The 15,644-nt window shown below is 46.4% G+C and overlaps 1 protein-coding gene across 2 annotated transcripts; it reads left to right on the top strand.

The window, feature by feature from the left end:
* Window positions 1-6,355: 6,355 nt before the first annotated feature.
* LOC120046703 (CREB3 regulatory factor-like) lies at window positions 6,356-14,850 on the top strand. 2 transcript variants are annotated; one of them, XM_038992131.1, is made up of 10 exons: window positions 6,356-6,503; window positions 6,745-6,822; window positions 7,654-7,676; window positions 7,918-8,030; window positions 9,925-10,146; window positions 10,527-11,121; window positions 11,411-11,600; window positions 11,843-11,916; window positions 12,228-12,353; window positions 12,448-14,850. In XM_038992131.1, exons 4-10 carry the CDS (start codon window positions 7,929-7,931, stop codon window positions 12,564-12,566), a joined length of 1,428 nt encoding a protein of 475 aa, XP_038848059.1. In that variant the 5' UTR covers window positions 6,356-6,503; window positions 6,745-6,822; window positions 7,654-7,676; window positions 7,918-7,928; the 3' UTR covers window positions 12,567-14,850. The 2 variants fall into 2 exon arrangements, with proteins under 2 accessions (XP_038848059.1, XP_038848057.1); XM_038992129.1 differs by having other exon boundaries at window positions 7,914-8,030.
* The last annotated feature ends 794 nt before the right edge of the window (window positions 14,851-15,644 follow it).

Below are 15,644 nucleotides of genomic sequence, written 5' to 3'. Positions count from 1 at the left end.
TATTCACATGGAAAAGTCCACAGACCCACTCCAAAAGGCTTTCGGAGCCATCATCGACTCAGTGGGTTTTGTCCAACATGTCTCCGGACCTACTCACTGCCACAGTCATACTCTGGACCTAGTTTTGTCCCGTGTGTTACGTCCGTCGTTAAATGAAGACCAAGGTGCAGCGTGGTAGGCATACATTTCCTTTAATTTAAATGTTCCACCAAAAACAATAAACAACTCAACGAACGTAAAGCTAGGAGTGCAAACACATGCAACAAAAAAAGACAAGATCCCACAACAGAAGGTGGGAAAAAGGGCTGCCTAAGTATGGTTCCCAATCAGAGACAACGATAGACAGCTGCCTCTAATTGGGAACCACACTCAGCCAAAAACAAAGAAATAGAAAACATAGAATGCCCACCCAAATCACATCCTGACCTAACCAAATAGAGAAATAAAACGGCTCTCTAAGGTCAGGGCGTGACACCGTGGAATAAATGTTGTGGATCTTAATGTTTTTCCTCATAATACTGGACTATCGGACCACCATTTCATTACGTTTGCAATCGCAACAAATAATCTGCTCAGACCCCAACCAAGGATCATCAAAAATAAATTCTCAGACAACCCAAAGATTCCTAGATGCCCTTCCAGACTCCCTCCGCCTACCCAAGGACGTCAGAGTACAAAAATCAGTTAACCACCTAACTGAGGAACTCAATTTAACCTTGCACAATACCCTAGATGCAGTCGCACCCCTAAAAACAAAAAACATTTGTCATAAGAAACTAGCTCCCTGGTATACAGAAAATACCTGAGCTCTGAAGCAAGCTTCCAGAAAATTGGAACGGAAATGGCGCCACACCAAACTGGAAGTGTCACGACTTCCAACGTCACCGGTCTTCTAGCCATCGCCGATCCACCTTTCATTTTTCCATTTGTTTTGTCTTGTTTTCCCACACACCTGGTTTACATTCCCTCATTATTTGACGTGTATTTAACCCTCTGTTCCCCCCATGTCTGTGTGTGGAATTGTTTGTTGTTTCGTGTATGCCTAAGTAGTGACTGGTTTGTGCTGGGTTATGTCAACCCGTATTGTGTTTAGTGTTCTTAGTGCCGTGTGTTTTGTTCGCCGAAACAAAAGGCTCCGTTTGCTACACAAATTCTGCTCTCCTGCGCCTGACTCCCTTACAGCCAGTTACGCATACCTAACAGAATTCCACACCCGAGTATGGAGTCAGCAGGAGCAGGTACCTATGGTAGCGGAGTCGAGGAGCGCGTCCAGGAGCACACGGCGTTGATTCACCATCTCGGCGCCGCCATGGACTGCGTCGTCCAGACGATGGACCGCTGGGAGAGACAGAGGGTCCCTCCAGCGCCCCCACCAGGACAACGGGGGTCTCCACTACCCACATCCGGTTCCAGTGGGATTCGTCTCGCACTTCCCAGGGAGTACGATGGCACGCTGCCAGGGTTTCCTGCTGCAGCTGGATTTATATCTGGCGACCGTCCACCCGGCTCCCTCAGGCCGTGAGAAGGTGTCCGCCCTCGTCTCGTGCCTCTCGGGGAAAGCCCTGGAGTGGGCCAACGCTGTGGGGAGAAGGAGATGGGGCGCTGGATCACTTCGAGGATTTCACCCGCAGCTTCCGGGCAGTCTTCGACCACCCGCCCGAGGGTAGAGCGGCGGGTGACCATCTATTCCACCTGAGGCAGGGGACGAGGAGCATGCAGGAGTTCGAAATGGACATTCGGACCCTGGCCGCCGGCGCGGGAATGGACGACAGGGCCCTGATTGACCACTATCGCTGCAGTTTGCGCGAGGACGTCCGTCGGGAGTTGGCCTGCAGGGACACCACCCTCACCTTTGACCAGCTGGTGGACCTGTCCATTCGGCTGGATAACCTGCTGGCCACCCGCGGATAACCTGCTGGCCATCCAGAGCGGGGTCGGTCGGATCCATCCCCCAGCACCACCGCTCCGATTCCCATGGAGCTGGGAGGTGCTGCGCTCAGGGAGACCGGAGGAAGTTCCGTCTTGTGCACCATCTGTGGCCGCAGAGGTCACAATGCCGGTCGGTGCCAGGTTGGTTCCTCTGGGGGTCGAGGCAGCAGGCAGGGCACTCTGGCGTCACCCCAGGTGAGCCAGCACCATTCTCACCCAGAGACCTCTGTTGCACACATGTTTTTTATTTTGTTACTTTTCCTAAGTTTTCCCCGCATTCCCAGCATAAGGCGCTCGTCAATTCAGGCTGGGAATTTTATAGACAGAGCATTCGCTCATAGTTTAGGGATCCCCATTGTTCCAGTGGCTGTGCCCTTCCCAGTTCACGCCTTAGACAGTCGACCATTGGGGTCAGGGTTGATTAGGGAGGCCATCGCTCCCCTGGGCGTGGTGACGCAGGGGGGTCACAAGGAGAGAATCAGTCTCTTTCTCATTGACTCTCCTGCGTTTCCCGTGGTGCTAGGCCTACCCTGGTTAGCCTGTCGTGACCCCACTGTTTCATGGCAACGGAGGGCTCTCACGGGGTGGTCGCGGGCGTGCTCGGGGAGGTGTTTAGGGGTTTCCGTTGGTGCTACTACGGTGGAAAGTCCAGACCAGGTCACCACCGTGCGCATTCCCCCCGAATATGCCGATTTGGCTCTCGCCTTCTCCAAAAGGAAGGCGACTCAATTACCACCCCATCGACGGGGGGATTGTGCAATAAATCTCCTGGTAGACGCCGCTCTTCCCAGGAGTCACGTGTATCCCCTGTCACAGGCGGAGACAGCGGCTATGGAAACATATGTCTCCGAATCCCTGCGTCAGGGGTACATTCGGTCCTCCACTTCACCCGCCTCCTCAAGTTTCTTTTTGTGAAGAAGAAGGAGGGCGGTCTGTGCCCGTCTATTGACTATTGAGGTCTAAACCAGATCACTGTGAGGTACAGTTACCTGCTACCTCTCATAGCCACAGCGATTGAGTCAATGCACGTGGCGCGCTACTTCACCAAACTAGATATCAGGAGTGCTTACAACCTGGTGCGTATCTGGGAGGGAGACGAGTGGAAGACGCCGTTCAGTACGACCTCAGGGAATTATGAGTACCTCGTCATGCCGTACGGGTTGATGAATGCTCCATCAGTCTTCCAAGCCTTTTCAGGGACCTGCACGGGCAGGGTGTAGTGGTGTATATTGATGACATTCTGATATACTCCGCTACACACGCCAAGCATGTGTCTCTGGTGCGCAGGGTGCTTGGTCGACTGTTGGAGCATGACCTGTTCGTCATGTCAGATCAAAAACCATGCCATGAGGTCAAAGGAATTGTACGTAGAGCTCCGAGACAGGATTCTGTCAAAGCACAGATCTGTGGAAGGGTACCAACAAATGTCTGCAGCACTGAAGGTCCCGAAGAACACAGGTGCCTCCATTCTTAAATGGGAAGGGCCATGGTCACGGTGGTCACCAAGAATCCGATGGTAACTCTGACAGAGCTCCAGAGTTCCTCTGTGGAGATGGGAGAACCTTTCAGAAGGACAAACATTTCTGCAGCACTCCACCAATCAGGCCTTTATGGTAGAGTGGCCAGATGGATCCCACTCCTCAGTAACAGGCACATGACAGCCCACTTGGAGTTTGCCAAAAGGCACTTAAAGGACTCTCAGACCATGAGAAACAAGATTGGTCTAATGAAACTAAGATTGAACTCTTTGGCTTGAATGCCAAACGTCACGTCTGGAGGAAACCTGGTGGTGGCTACATCATGCTGTGGGGATGTTTTTCAGCGGCAGGGAATGGTGGGTCCCCCAGGTCAGGGGGCTGAGGGCCTGGAAAGGGCCTGACAGGGCAGCGGATTTGGAACCTACTACTAAGACTGAAGACTGCAAGCCAGGTATGGCGGGAGGCTGTATACCTAGCTGAGCAGGGAACTTATAGCTAAGCACTAGGACAGGCGGCTGGGTGCCTAGTGGGACAGGAGACCCAGGGCCTAGAACTAGGGCAGGAGGTTTGGCGTGTAGCCCTGAAGGAGTTGACTGCTTGCCGACTGAGGCTGGGGGCTGTGGATAAACTGAGGCCAGAGGCTGCTGACTTAGTTGGGCAGTGAACTTATAGCTTGACGGAGCAGTGAACTGAGGGCCGACTAGAGTTGGAGACAGCGAAACTAGAAGGTTGGAAGCCTAGTGCTGATAACTTTGGACCTGACAGAGAAAGTGACTTTGGACCTGCCAGGGAAACTGACTCTGGACCTACCAGGGAGGAAGGGAACTGTATTAGACCTCTGTTTTAGCTGCAGGCTGTGGCTCCAACCTGGGGGGCTTGGGCTCTGGGCAAGGAACAGGGAGGGGCTCCTGAGGGATAACAGGTGGCGTCTTTGTGGCTGAAAGTTCCAGGGTAGCAGACAGTCGAACCTTGGGCATCCACCTCAACTAGCAGGGGCTCCTCAAAGGGAGTAGAGGACTACTCTGAAACGGCAGCCAGAACAGTTCCCATGGCAGCGACTGACTGTGGCTCCACGACTGGAGAGGGAGTCTCCTTGAGGTGTCTCTGACTTGAGGTGCGCGGGGTGGAGCCGTGGAGTACGTCCAAGTGCCCTGATTGGTTGGAAATGAGATAGGTTACAGATCTGAAGGCCAGTCAGGTTCAGAGGGTCTGCCTTTTTTTTTATACAGCTGCTCTGAACGACCAGTTGAAAAATGGGGAGAGGTTGGGTTGTGGGTTCAAAATTCACCACTGCTCTTGAAAATACACCACTCATTGCTTCAAGATACAACCCGCCACACCCATCAAACAGAGGTTCCTCAAAGTTTGTTTAAGAACGCTGAATGATGCTTTTGGGAAACGTGTCATTCAGTACAACCCGTTATGCAACATAGCAAACGTTCAATCGAACTGAACAAACTCCAGAACTGACTTTCTCATAGTTGTTCTACAAAAAAATGACCAAGCGTGGTTACTTTCTGAACTGATAGAGTTAGACCAACAGTTTACAGTAATACAGAAATTATTGGTATTTCAGTTGCGTTTGGGATATACTGACCAATTATCAGGAAAGTTTGGGATGTATTTTCCCTTAAAAATTCACCAGAAACAACTATTTCACAGTTATTTCTTTAAAAAAAAATGCCCCTGGACCCCCTAGACAGGTGCTGACCCTGAAACCCATTGACCCGGACTCACCCAATATGACAAAGTTACGTCCTTGAGTATAGCTGAGATGATGAGATTATTATGTACAACAGTGTGACATTATTTTTATTTGTCAAACGGCAGCCAATCATCGATCATCATGTCACCAACATAAGACTCTCAATATTTATTGAAAGGAGCATCAATCTCATCACCGTGTACTTTCACCATCCTGTGAAGTTAACCATAACTTATTTAATATGTAATAAACTGCATGCTTTCCATGATGTCATTACATTTTTTATCCAACATGTACTTCACTCACATAAAAAGGTTGGATGGAAACCTGGTTAATGTCAAGCCATTTTAAGGATGCTGAAATGATATGTTGGACGATCGTGTGCATGCTTACAGGAGACTTTTGAAGTAGTCTAATCAGACTAAAGCATTGTGACTGGTTGTGTTTATGCCACATATAAAAGGCAATACATGTTGAATTAAACATTCAAATCACATGGCTTTTGCGCCATTATTCAAATGACATTTTCACTGCAGCTTAGAGTATAATTTTGTACTCACTTGAAAACAATAATGCAATTATTCATTGCATTGTGGTGTTGTAAGCTTGTCTAGGTAGGATAATTGTATTGTCCCTAAACAAGATCAATAGGGAGCTTTTTAAGCTGGATGTCTTCACTGTTCTTTCATGCGCAATGATGCACCTGACCTCTCTGCTGCCTATCAGCTATTCCTATTTGTTCTTGTGGCTTCATATAGAAAATTGATGCAGCTTAGAATAATTGTATGTGAGGTATGATTGTTAGTTAGCCTATTGCAGATCTGGACAAACGATCCACTACCACTATTGCCACCCCCCCACCACACACAAACACACAGTAAATTTCGAAATGTCCCTTACATTTCAGACATATCTGCTTCCACAAATTATATGACTGGTGTTCTCGTTTCATTTCCTTCAATACTTACTCTTCGTTCCTGAGAACAAACCCTACAATCTACTTTCACAGCTGATCCTGGATGGAACCATTTTGGATGTGAGGGGAATTATTTATCAAAACGTTACACATGATCGCGTTTAGAGGAAAAATAGACTAGCATAATGAAATCTTGAACATGACTATGTTATTTTGATAACAGTAATGCAATACATGTTAACAACATACGTGTGTATTCATTAGAAATAACGAAACATGTTTCCTTGTTTCCCTATGGCTAGACCATTCCAAAGCCAGCTGTTCATAACTAAGACCAAATAATATTTAGCGACGATAGCTGTCTAGAGGACCACATCTATTTGAATTCTATTAATTTTTGCGGACTTGTGGAGAAGTAAATCGGTCTACAGAGATATATGTAACTTTGTACTTCTGACAGATGGAACAGTTGACTGTAAGTAGCCTAGCATACTACAGCAAAGGTAGACATGAATGAGCAATGTCCCTGTAGCCTACTGTTAGGGTGGTTTTATTTTTGTTGCGGCTCTTATTCCACTCAATGCGACGGATGCACTCTTCCTGTGTTTTAAACAGTGGCATCCTATGTTATAGATGTGTAGGACTCGTAAAAATGGAATAGCGTTAATATGCTGCAACATATTTAGTGGTCAAACGTTTAACCTATTTTCTGTCAGAATCGCGGGACTGCGCGTTGACAGATGACGGGTGCGCGCTTCAACATAGGAAAATGTGACACACCGTCCATGCAGGAGGTAAGACAGCTGTTCGTTTAAAATACTGCATTTTCGTATCTTGAGTGATAGGGACAGTGTCAGGGTGATATTTTTTGCCAAATTTTGTTTTAAAGGGCTTGAAGGACATACAGCTAGATGTGGGCCTATGTATGAGAATAACAGTCAGCTTATTGTGAAAATATTCATCCGACAGCTGTCAAGTACAGAGGTTGCTATTCTCTTATTTCTTGGAAATAACTAGGCACCCCTCTCTTTCTTCCTCTTTTTTTCACCACTTTAGAGTTCAATGGAACATTCTAGAATGCACTGAACAATTCCTTAGAGATATTTATTTATCTCTCTCATGTGGAAAGGCTGCTGCTCCAGAGACTGTGTGTGTGTGAGAGAGACACAGTGAAATGACTGATTATTACTATTTTAGGGATCTGGGGCACAGGAGGTTGGCTGTGGATATTAGAGAGTCTTTCCTCTGCTCGCTCTGTGCTCATACAATGGAAACAGCAACCCAATGTTCTTCCTGATAGTTGTTTTAACAGTCCCGATAGTTGTTCAGAAAGTACGTGAACAATCATAATATACATGCATGATAATAAGTAGTGGTTCTTGATTGAATGACTCCCAAACTGTATGTAGCAGATCATCCCTTCTTTTCTCTACCAGCTATAAATACATTTTATGGAAGCTATATGGTCTTGGTAAGGCATATGTCTTACTGCAGTGATAATTCTGCTGCTCTATAACATTTGTTATTATGAGATGATGTGAACTCTGACCTCTTGCGGTTTGTGTATTGATGATGAGGAAGCTATCCGTTCTAAACTGCTAACCCTTCCTTCTGCCTCTGACCAGGTCCAAGCACCACCATGCCTCAGGTACACAGCTTTGTTATACGTTGTTGTATTCTACATTATACTTCATAATATAAAGATACCCATAGAAATAGAATGTATTTCTATGGATACTCCATGTCGAGTTGCTAGGTTACTGACATAATGGGGGCTATTGTACAATATGAGAACTGATAGTCATCTGTCTTTCCCCCTCTCTTTATCTTTCTCTCTCTGGCCTCCTGCCCTTCTCTCTTTGTCTTTCCCCCACCCCCTCTCCAGCCAGGTAGCAGTGGGATGGAGCCTTTCTTCGGTGAGGCGTATGGGACCCATGGGTTATCTGTGACTTCAGAGACATTCACCATCTCTCCTACAGGGGGCAGCATAGAGTCAGATCAGGTAGGTGCAGGGGAAACATTTTATTTTGGCCACAGAGTCCTCTTGTTGTGTGACCCACATCTGAATCAGTCCCAAAATTACAGCAACCTTTGGAAGTGAATACCAGATACTTATAAACAATTGCAAGTGTCTTCAATTACATTTCTAACCTCTTCCTGACCAAATAATACCCACATGTTTCAAGCAGACCACCATAGTCCCCGTGCCCAAGAACACCAAGGTAACCCGTCTAAATGACTGTCGCCCATAGCACTCACGTCTGTAGCCATGAAATGCTTTGAAAGACTGGTCATGGCTCACATCAACACCATCGACCCAGACACCCTGGACCCACTCCAATTCACACACCGCCCCAACAGATCCACAGATGACGCAATGTCTATTGCACTCCACACTGCCCTTTCCCACCTGGATGAAAGGAATAGCTATGTGAGAATACTGTTCATTGACTACAGCTCAGTGTTCAACACCATAGTGCCCCCCAAGCTCATCATTAAACTAAGGCCCCAAGGATTAAACAACTGCCTCTGCAGTTGGGTACTTCACTTTCTGAAGGGCCGCCCCCAAGTGGTGAGGGTAGGCAACAACACATCCGCCAAGCTTACCCTCAACAAGGTGGCCTCTCAGGGGTGCGTGCTTAGCCCCATCCTATACTCCCTGTTCACCCACGACTGCGTGACTGCACACGACTCCAACACCATCATCAAGTTTGCTGGCGATACGACAGTGGTAGGCCTGATCACCGGTGACGATGAAACAGCCTACAGGGAGTAGGTCAGAGACCTGTCAGCGTGGTGCCAGGATAACAACCTCTTCCTCAAGGTCAGCAAGACAAAGGAGCTGATTGTGGACTACAGGAAACGGAGGCCCGAGAACGCCCCCATTCACATCGCTGTAGTGGAGACGGTCAAGAGCTTCAAGTTCCTCTGTGTCCACATCACTAAGGACCTATCATGGTCCAAACACACCAACACAGTTTTGAAGAGGGCATTACAACACCTCTTCCCCCTCGGGAGGTTGGAAAGATTTGTCATGGGCCCTCAGATCCTCAAAGTTCTACAGCTGCACCATTGAGAGCATCTTGACTAGCATATGACAAATAAAAGCGCGTAGCGCGTAAATATCGTTTGTCCTCGGTTGCAACACTCACTACCGAGTTCCAAACTGCCTCTGGAAGCAACATCAGCAAAATAACTGTTCGTCGGAAGCTTCATGAAATTGATTTTTATTTGGCCGAGCAGCCGCACACAAGCCTTAGATCACCATGTGCAATGCCAAGTGTTGGCTGTAGTGGTGTAAAGCTCGCCGCCGTTGGATTCTGGAGCAGTGGAAACATGTTCTCTGGACTGATGAAATAATGGTCTGGGTCTGTTTTTCATGGTTCGGACTAGGCTCCTTAGTTCCAGTAAAAGGAAATCTTAATGCTACAGCATACAATGACATTATAGACGATTTTGTGCTTCCAACTTTGTGGCAACATTTTGGGGAAGGCCCTCTCCTATTTCAGCATGACAATGCCCGTGCAAAAAGCGAGGTCCATACAGAAATGGTTTGTCGAGATCGGTGTGGAAGAACTTGACCGACCTGCACAGAGCCCTGAACTCAACCCCATCGAACACCTTTGGGATGAATTGGAACACCGACCTGGAGCCAGGACTAATCGCCCAACATCAGTGCCTGACTTCACTAATGCTCTTGTGGCTGAATAGAAGCAAGTCCCCATAGCAATGTTCTAACATCTAGTGGAAAACCTTCCCAGAAGGGTGGAGGTTGTTATAGCAGGAAAAGGGGATCAACTCCATGTTAACGCCCATGATTTTGGAATGAGATGTTCGACGAGCAGGTGTCCACATACTTTTGGTCATGTAGTGTGTGTTTTGTCTCTGTGCTGTAGTGTGTGGTGGTGATGTTGGGGCCCCCAGCCCTGTCCCTTTGTCGAGGCCAGCAGCGTGGATGTGAGCTACTCAGTGATCTCTTAGAAGACTCGACCACTGATGACACACACACCCCAGAGCGTCGCTGGGACGTCTCGGCCCTGGATGACATTACACGCTATACCAAAGGCAGCCCAGAGAGGACGCCACCGAGCTGCGAGCGCTCTTCCGTCTTACCTGAGGTAGGGGTTACTTATAACCGCAGATTACCGAGATTAACATCATCACTGACCTTAACCATTAGATCCCTGGAAGTCACTCCTTAGGAACTCTGTATTTGGGGAATGTAAATCTAAGTCACCCTGGTTTAAGGCTCGCACACATCGCACCGATTGTGGCTCTAGCGTTTGTCTGCCGAATGTTAAGCGTGCGGTGTTTTAGGGACCACCTGGTGTAGATGTCTGAGTGCCACATTTTTTTACGCGATTCTACATGTAAAATCGGTGCGCTCTCGGTTAGAAAATTACGTTCAGAGATGCTAAGTACTCCCGGTCAGCAAACGCTATTGTTGTGTCTGAGCCCTTAGAGCTAACCTCTACCTACTCTGTTTTGCTCTCAACAGGGAAGCAGAGAAGAACCATGGTTATCCCAGAGACCAGGGGGCAGGCAGCTGAGGAACCCTACAGACCTCACACCCTGTGTGGGGTTAATGACTGGACACCTCCCCTTGGCTGGGAGAGATCCAGGGCCCTGGAACCAAGAGGCTGGAGGGCGGGAGAGTGAAGCTAGGAAAGGGCTGCATCAGGTGGTTCAGGAGGAGAGGGTATCACTTCCTGTGGATCTGGAGGTCCACAGTGAAGAACATAACTACTCTCTACAGAGTGAGCTAGACACTGAGTCTAGTCAAGGAACAGACTGTGATATTGGAGAGGAGGAGAAAGAGGAAGAAGATGAGAAAGAGGAGGGGAGAGAAGCCATGGAGGAAGTGAAGGAAAAGGAGGAGCTTCAGCACCACGTGAGACCAAAGAAACGCTGGTGTTACTGGGAATGTAGCGTCTACAGTGAGGCAGACCTGGGGAGAGATGGAGAGAGAGATAGCAGGAGAGCCAAAGGGAGAGATGAGGGAAAGGATGAAGAGAAAGATGGAGGGGACATAATCTGGGGCCCTAGCACCCTACCCAGCACCATGTGCCTGATAGAGGGGACCTCCACCAATGGTGAGACCCCAAGGCCCACAAATGTACAATGGAATGAAAGATGTAAAACATTTTCCATTAAATTGAGAACATATATGTCCATTTCAACAACCACAGTGTTGGAGACCCAACACTCTGGCAGTGTTAATTTATCAACACTCATTCGGTGGGTCACATATACACACTAGGAAATTCAGATGTAAAATGTACTGTCAGTTGCGTATTGAGTGGTTGGTGAAGCATACAATTACATTTAGTAATTTAGCAGATGCTCTTATCCAGAGTGACAAAAACCCTGTGTGTTCCCTAGGTAAGCAAGGCCAGAGGAAAGCCCGTCGTACAGACGCCAGTGACCTGACCCCTAGCCCTGTGAAGCTACAGAGCCTGGGGGAGCAGCTCCACACACTCAGCTCTGCGCTGGAGGGCATGACTCCTGTCAGTGACCTGCCTGTTACTGCCAGGGCACCAACACGAAAGGAGAGGAACAAACTGGCCTCCAGGTACACATACACACTGGGACACATGCACACGCACACACACGCAGGCACACTGACTTACCTGTCTAACTATAGAAACCTAATTTTCTGGTGGCTTTTCCACACAGCACTTTCAGATGTCCATTTGATTTGCACAGCAGGGTGTGTCTAGCTACAGTAAGTGCTAGTGAGGGCGAGTGTAGTGGAGCATAAGTCCTGGCGATAGGTTTGTAAACTGTCCTCTCTCTCTCTTTCTCTCTCTGAAGAGCGTGTCGACTGAAAAAGAAAGCCCAGCATGAGGCCAACAAAATCAAACTGTGGGGGCTGAACCAAGAGTATGGTGAGTCATTTCTGCCTATCATAATCAGCAACCCACCTAAAGCTGTTGTTATGGGGTCTAGTGGTGACCCAGGGTGTAAAGACAAAATGTGTTTCTAGCCAGGACACTGTTTCAAGTAGTTGAAACGTTGCTAATTAACCATTGGATTGCTAGACGTTCGCGTTAAGTAACCATACCAAACGTAACATATCATACTAATTTGAGTGTCCCGGATTTACATTTACTGTGTTACGTCTGGTCTATAAGACCAGGCTGCCATTTTTAGCTCCTTCAGTCAATCTTTCATGTCTCTGATGGTGTAATTCCTTCAGATGGCCTGCTGGGGGCAGTGCTGCAGATAAAGGAGCTGATCCGCCAGAGAGTGGAGAGCAGAGAGGAAGACACAGAGCGAGGCGCTCTGAGAGAGAGACTGGAGGACATTCTGAAGGAATCAGCTGGTGAGTATGTAGATTGTTTGGACTTTCATGGGACCCTGTTAGTGTGAGTGTATGTTAATTGTGTGGATGTTTATGTGCTTCCGTGTGTGTGCAGGGCCACGTGTAGCAGGTCAAGGCAAAGTGTTTGTGGAGAGGATCTTGAAGAACCATGCCGGGGGACAGAGCACCAGAGAGACTCAGGGAGAAGGAGGGTCATCGAACCCTAGCCTCTAACCTCTTCTCCCCACCAGAGTCACTACCCTGCCTGCTTCTCGCTTCACTTCGCACTTTCTGACATGGAGAGAAGGTAGGACAGATAGACGGACACACACACAAACTCTTAGGTAGATAGGATCTGGGTGAACTGTCTTGTTAGGCTTGCACTGTGTCTTGGTCTCTAGCTGCTACAGTATAGTTGATGAGTGTCTCAGAACGGTAACATATGGTGTGTGTGTTTGTGTATAAGGGAGTGTGCATGATTCCAGTGTATTTATTGAATTATGTACTGTAGTATACCCCATTGTGCCTAAAGGAAGACACTGTGTGCTGCTAGCTAGTTGTAGTTATACACTCTGTATTGTCGGAGAACAGGGAGAGGAGTGACAGTGAATATGGTGCTTATAACAGTGGACATGATGAGTAAGCTGTTTAGCTTGACATCCATTTAGAATTCTACTGTAAACCAAAAGGGCATGGATAAACAGACAGACGAGGGACGACTTTGGCATCATGTGAATGTTGCACAATGGTTCTCAAAGATGCTGCTTGCATGGTCGTTTTATATGTCTCTGCTATCCTTTAAGGTAAATGCTATTTTTTGTCTATCTCTACAGATCCTCTTTAAAACTGATATCATAATGTACTGTACTGCTCTACAGATGAACCTGTGTAGAAAGGATAATAATAACCTTGAACCAGGAATGAGCAACTCCGGTCCTCAGGAAGGCAATGTGTTTACTGGTTTGTTTTTTCCTGCAAATCAGTGACTGACTTCTTCCTGGGAAACCTGGGCCCATGTTCACAAAGAGTCTCAGAGTAGGAGTTGATTAAAGGCTATCTTTTTCCTTTTAGATCATAATGAATAGGATTCCATGGACAGGGGGGACCTGATCCTAAATCTGCTCTCCTACTCTGAGACACTTTTTGAACATGGACCCGGGCGTGTGTTCTCTCAGCAATGAGCGATATTAATTGATAAATTAAGTGCCACAGGAAGATAAGACGACCAGCGGACACTGCTGCACCCCTGAGTACCAGAGTTGTCCATCCCTGTCCTAAACCCACAGTACTGTAACTGTTAGATTCATAGATTTTGATCTCTCTATCTAGGTCTATGGTACTTTGTGTAGCCTGTGCCTTTGAATGCTCTTTGAGAGTAAATACTAACATGCACACCACCACATCTCTCTTTGCCTCTCTTTGTGCTACTAATATTTCTATACAATATTGAAAACACAACTTCATCAGTGGTAAAATAAATAAATTATAACCTCCCCTACAAACCTGAACGTTTACTATTCTATCTTTTGCAAAATGGAAATGAGTACATCTTTCCTGCTGTGATTTCTGAGACGTAAAGTATAGTGTACCCATTGGATGTGTAGTCTCTATAATCCCAGGGCCCATTTTCATAAAGCGTAATCTTAATTAATAAGATTAGGACAGGGAGGACCTGATCCTAGACCAGCACTCCTACTCTGAGATACTTTATGGATATGGACCTTTCCTGAACTCATAGTCCTGTCATTGCACTTAATGTACTTGAACGTAGGAGCACAGTAGTCTATTTACTTGAACGATGGAGCACAGTGAGAAATACAAGGTCCTGCTATAGCTTTACTAACACTGCAGTAGTCATGAACTGCCCTGCCACAGATCTTGGCAATAATCCTCAATTGGATGGACGCTTGACCATATCCTCAATTAATCTCAAACAATAATTCCAAATAATAATGGATCATTTTATAACTGCCCACAAAAGTATTATGTCTTAACATGCATGCATAAACACACATGAAAAGAAGTGACATATGTTAACATGTCACAGCACAGGAACCATATAAAGGATCATAACAAAATATTGAGAATTTTGCACATTTATTGATTTTTAAAGAAGTACTATATATTGTGATCAATGGAACATATTGATCAGGAATGGATTTGTCTGGGAAAATGACCATGTATGGAGTCATAGGCCCTAACAGACCCGAGGCAGTCGTTTCAGAAAGCTGTGTATTGTCCAGTTATCTGCTAGGATAGTTAATCCCAGTCTTATTCAAGCTTTAGCCTATTCATCTGAGCTTGCAGTAGTTCGTATGTAATAAGCCATTTTGTTATATGTTATAACCCCTTTATGAACCATTTATTAGCTCTGACTGTGCATGAAAAAGAAACAAACTAAAGATAGTGCTGTACAAATAGAACACATTATTGTTTTGTTCAGTCTGTGTAAATGCATATTTTACTATGTTGAAGCTGCTGCTACAGTATGTCAATAAAAATCTATATTCTTAAAATACCAAGTGTTGTTTTATGAGTTGATTATATGATGTTTGCGCATTTCATACTATTTATACTGAATTGGAAAAAACAATGGGCTATGACCATATTCAACTGGGACAACAATGTAAAATATATCTGGAGTCTGGTCTGTATGCTGTATCATGTGAACTGTAAATGAGATATTATTTTGCACACTCAGCAAAACCACACACACACACACACACACACACATAAAGGTACAACGGGTTCTCGTAGACATCGACCAGGTCATCAGTGAAGATGGAGAAAACAAGTGGACCGAGAATTTAAAGTCTGTCTGCAGGAATGTTGGTAATAAGGAATCTCTAGAATTTCCAGTTTGCAGGAAAAGTACCTTATTATAGGAATTACCTCTCCCCAACACGGCTCTGAATAACCAGTGTGAGGCCTTCTTACAGGAGAGGAGTCTGAGAGCTTCAGCACGGTCCAAGGTGCTCTGCAGTCTGCACGGCGAGAAACTTAAGCTCTTCTGTCTGGAGGACAAACAGCCCATCTGTTGGGTGTGTCAAGGGTAAAAGAAACATCTCATGACTGTATGTCTGTAGATGAGGCTGCGCAGGGGCAGCGGGTAAGATAGGCATTGAGAAAAACAGAACTGGGAATATCTCTCACTATGTTTTGAACCAATACATTATAAACAAACACTTGGGGGATGTTTCCCAGACACAGAATAATCCTAATCCTGGACTAAAAAGCATTTTCAATGGACATTCCCCATAGAGAACAATACTAATGGCATCTTTTTGTAGACACTAACAGAGGCTAACTCCG

This window comes from Salvelinus namaycush, chromosome 4 (assembly GCF_016432855.1).
Source record: "Salvelinus namaycush isolate Seneca chromosome 4, SaNama_1.0, whole genome shotgun sequence".
NCBI classification, from domain to species: Eukaryota; Metazoa; Chordata; class Actinopteri; order Salmoniformes; family Salmonidae; genus Salvelinus; species Salvelinus namaycush.
The sequence above is the reverse complement of the archived record's forward strand: the minus strand, read 5'-3'. Positions and strand labels throughout refer to the sequence as shown.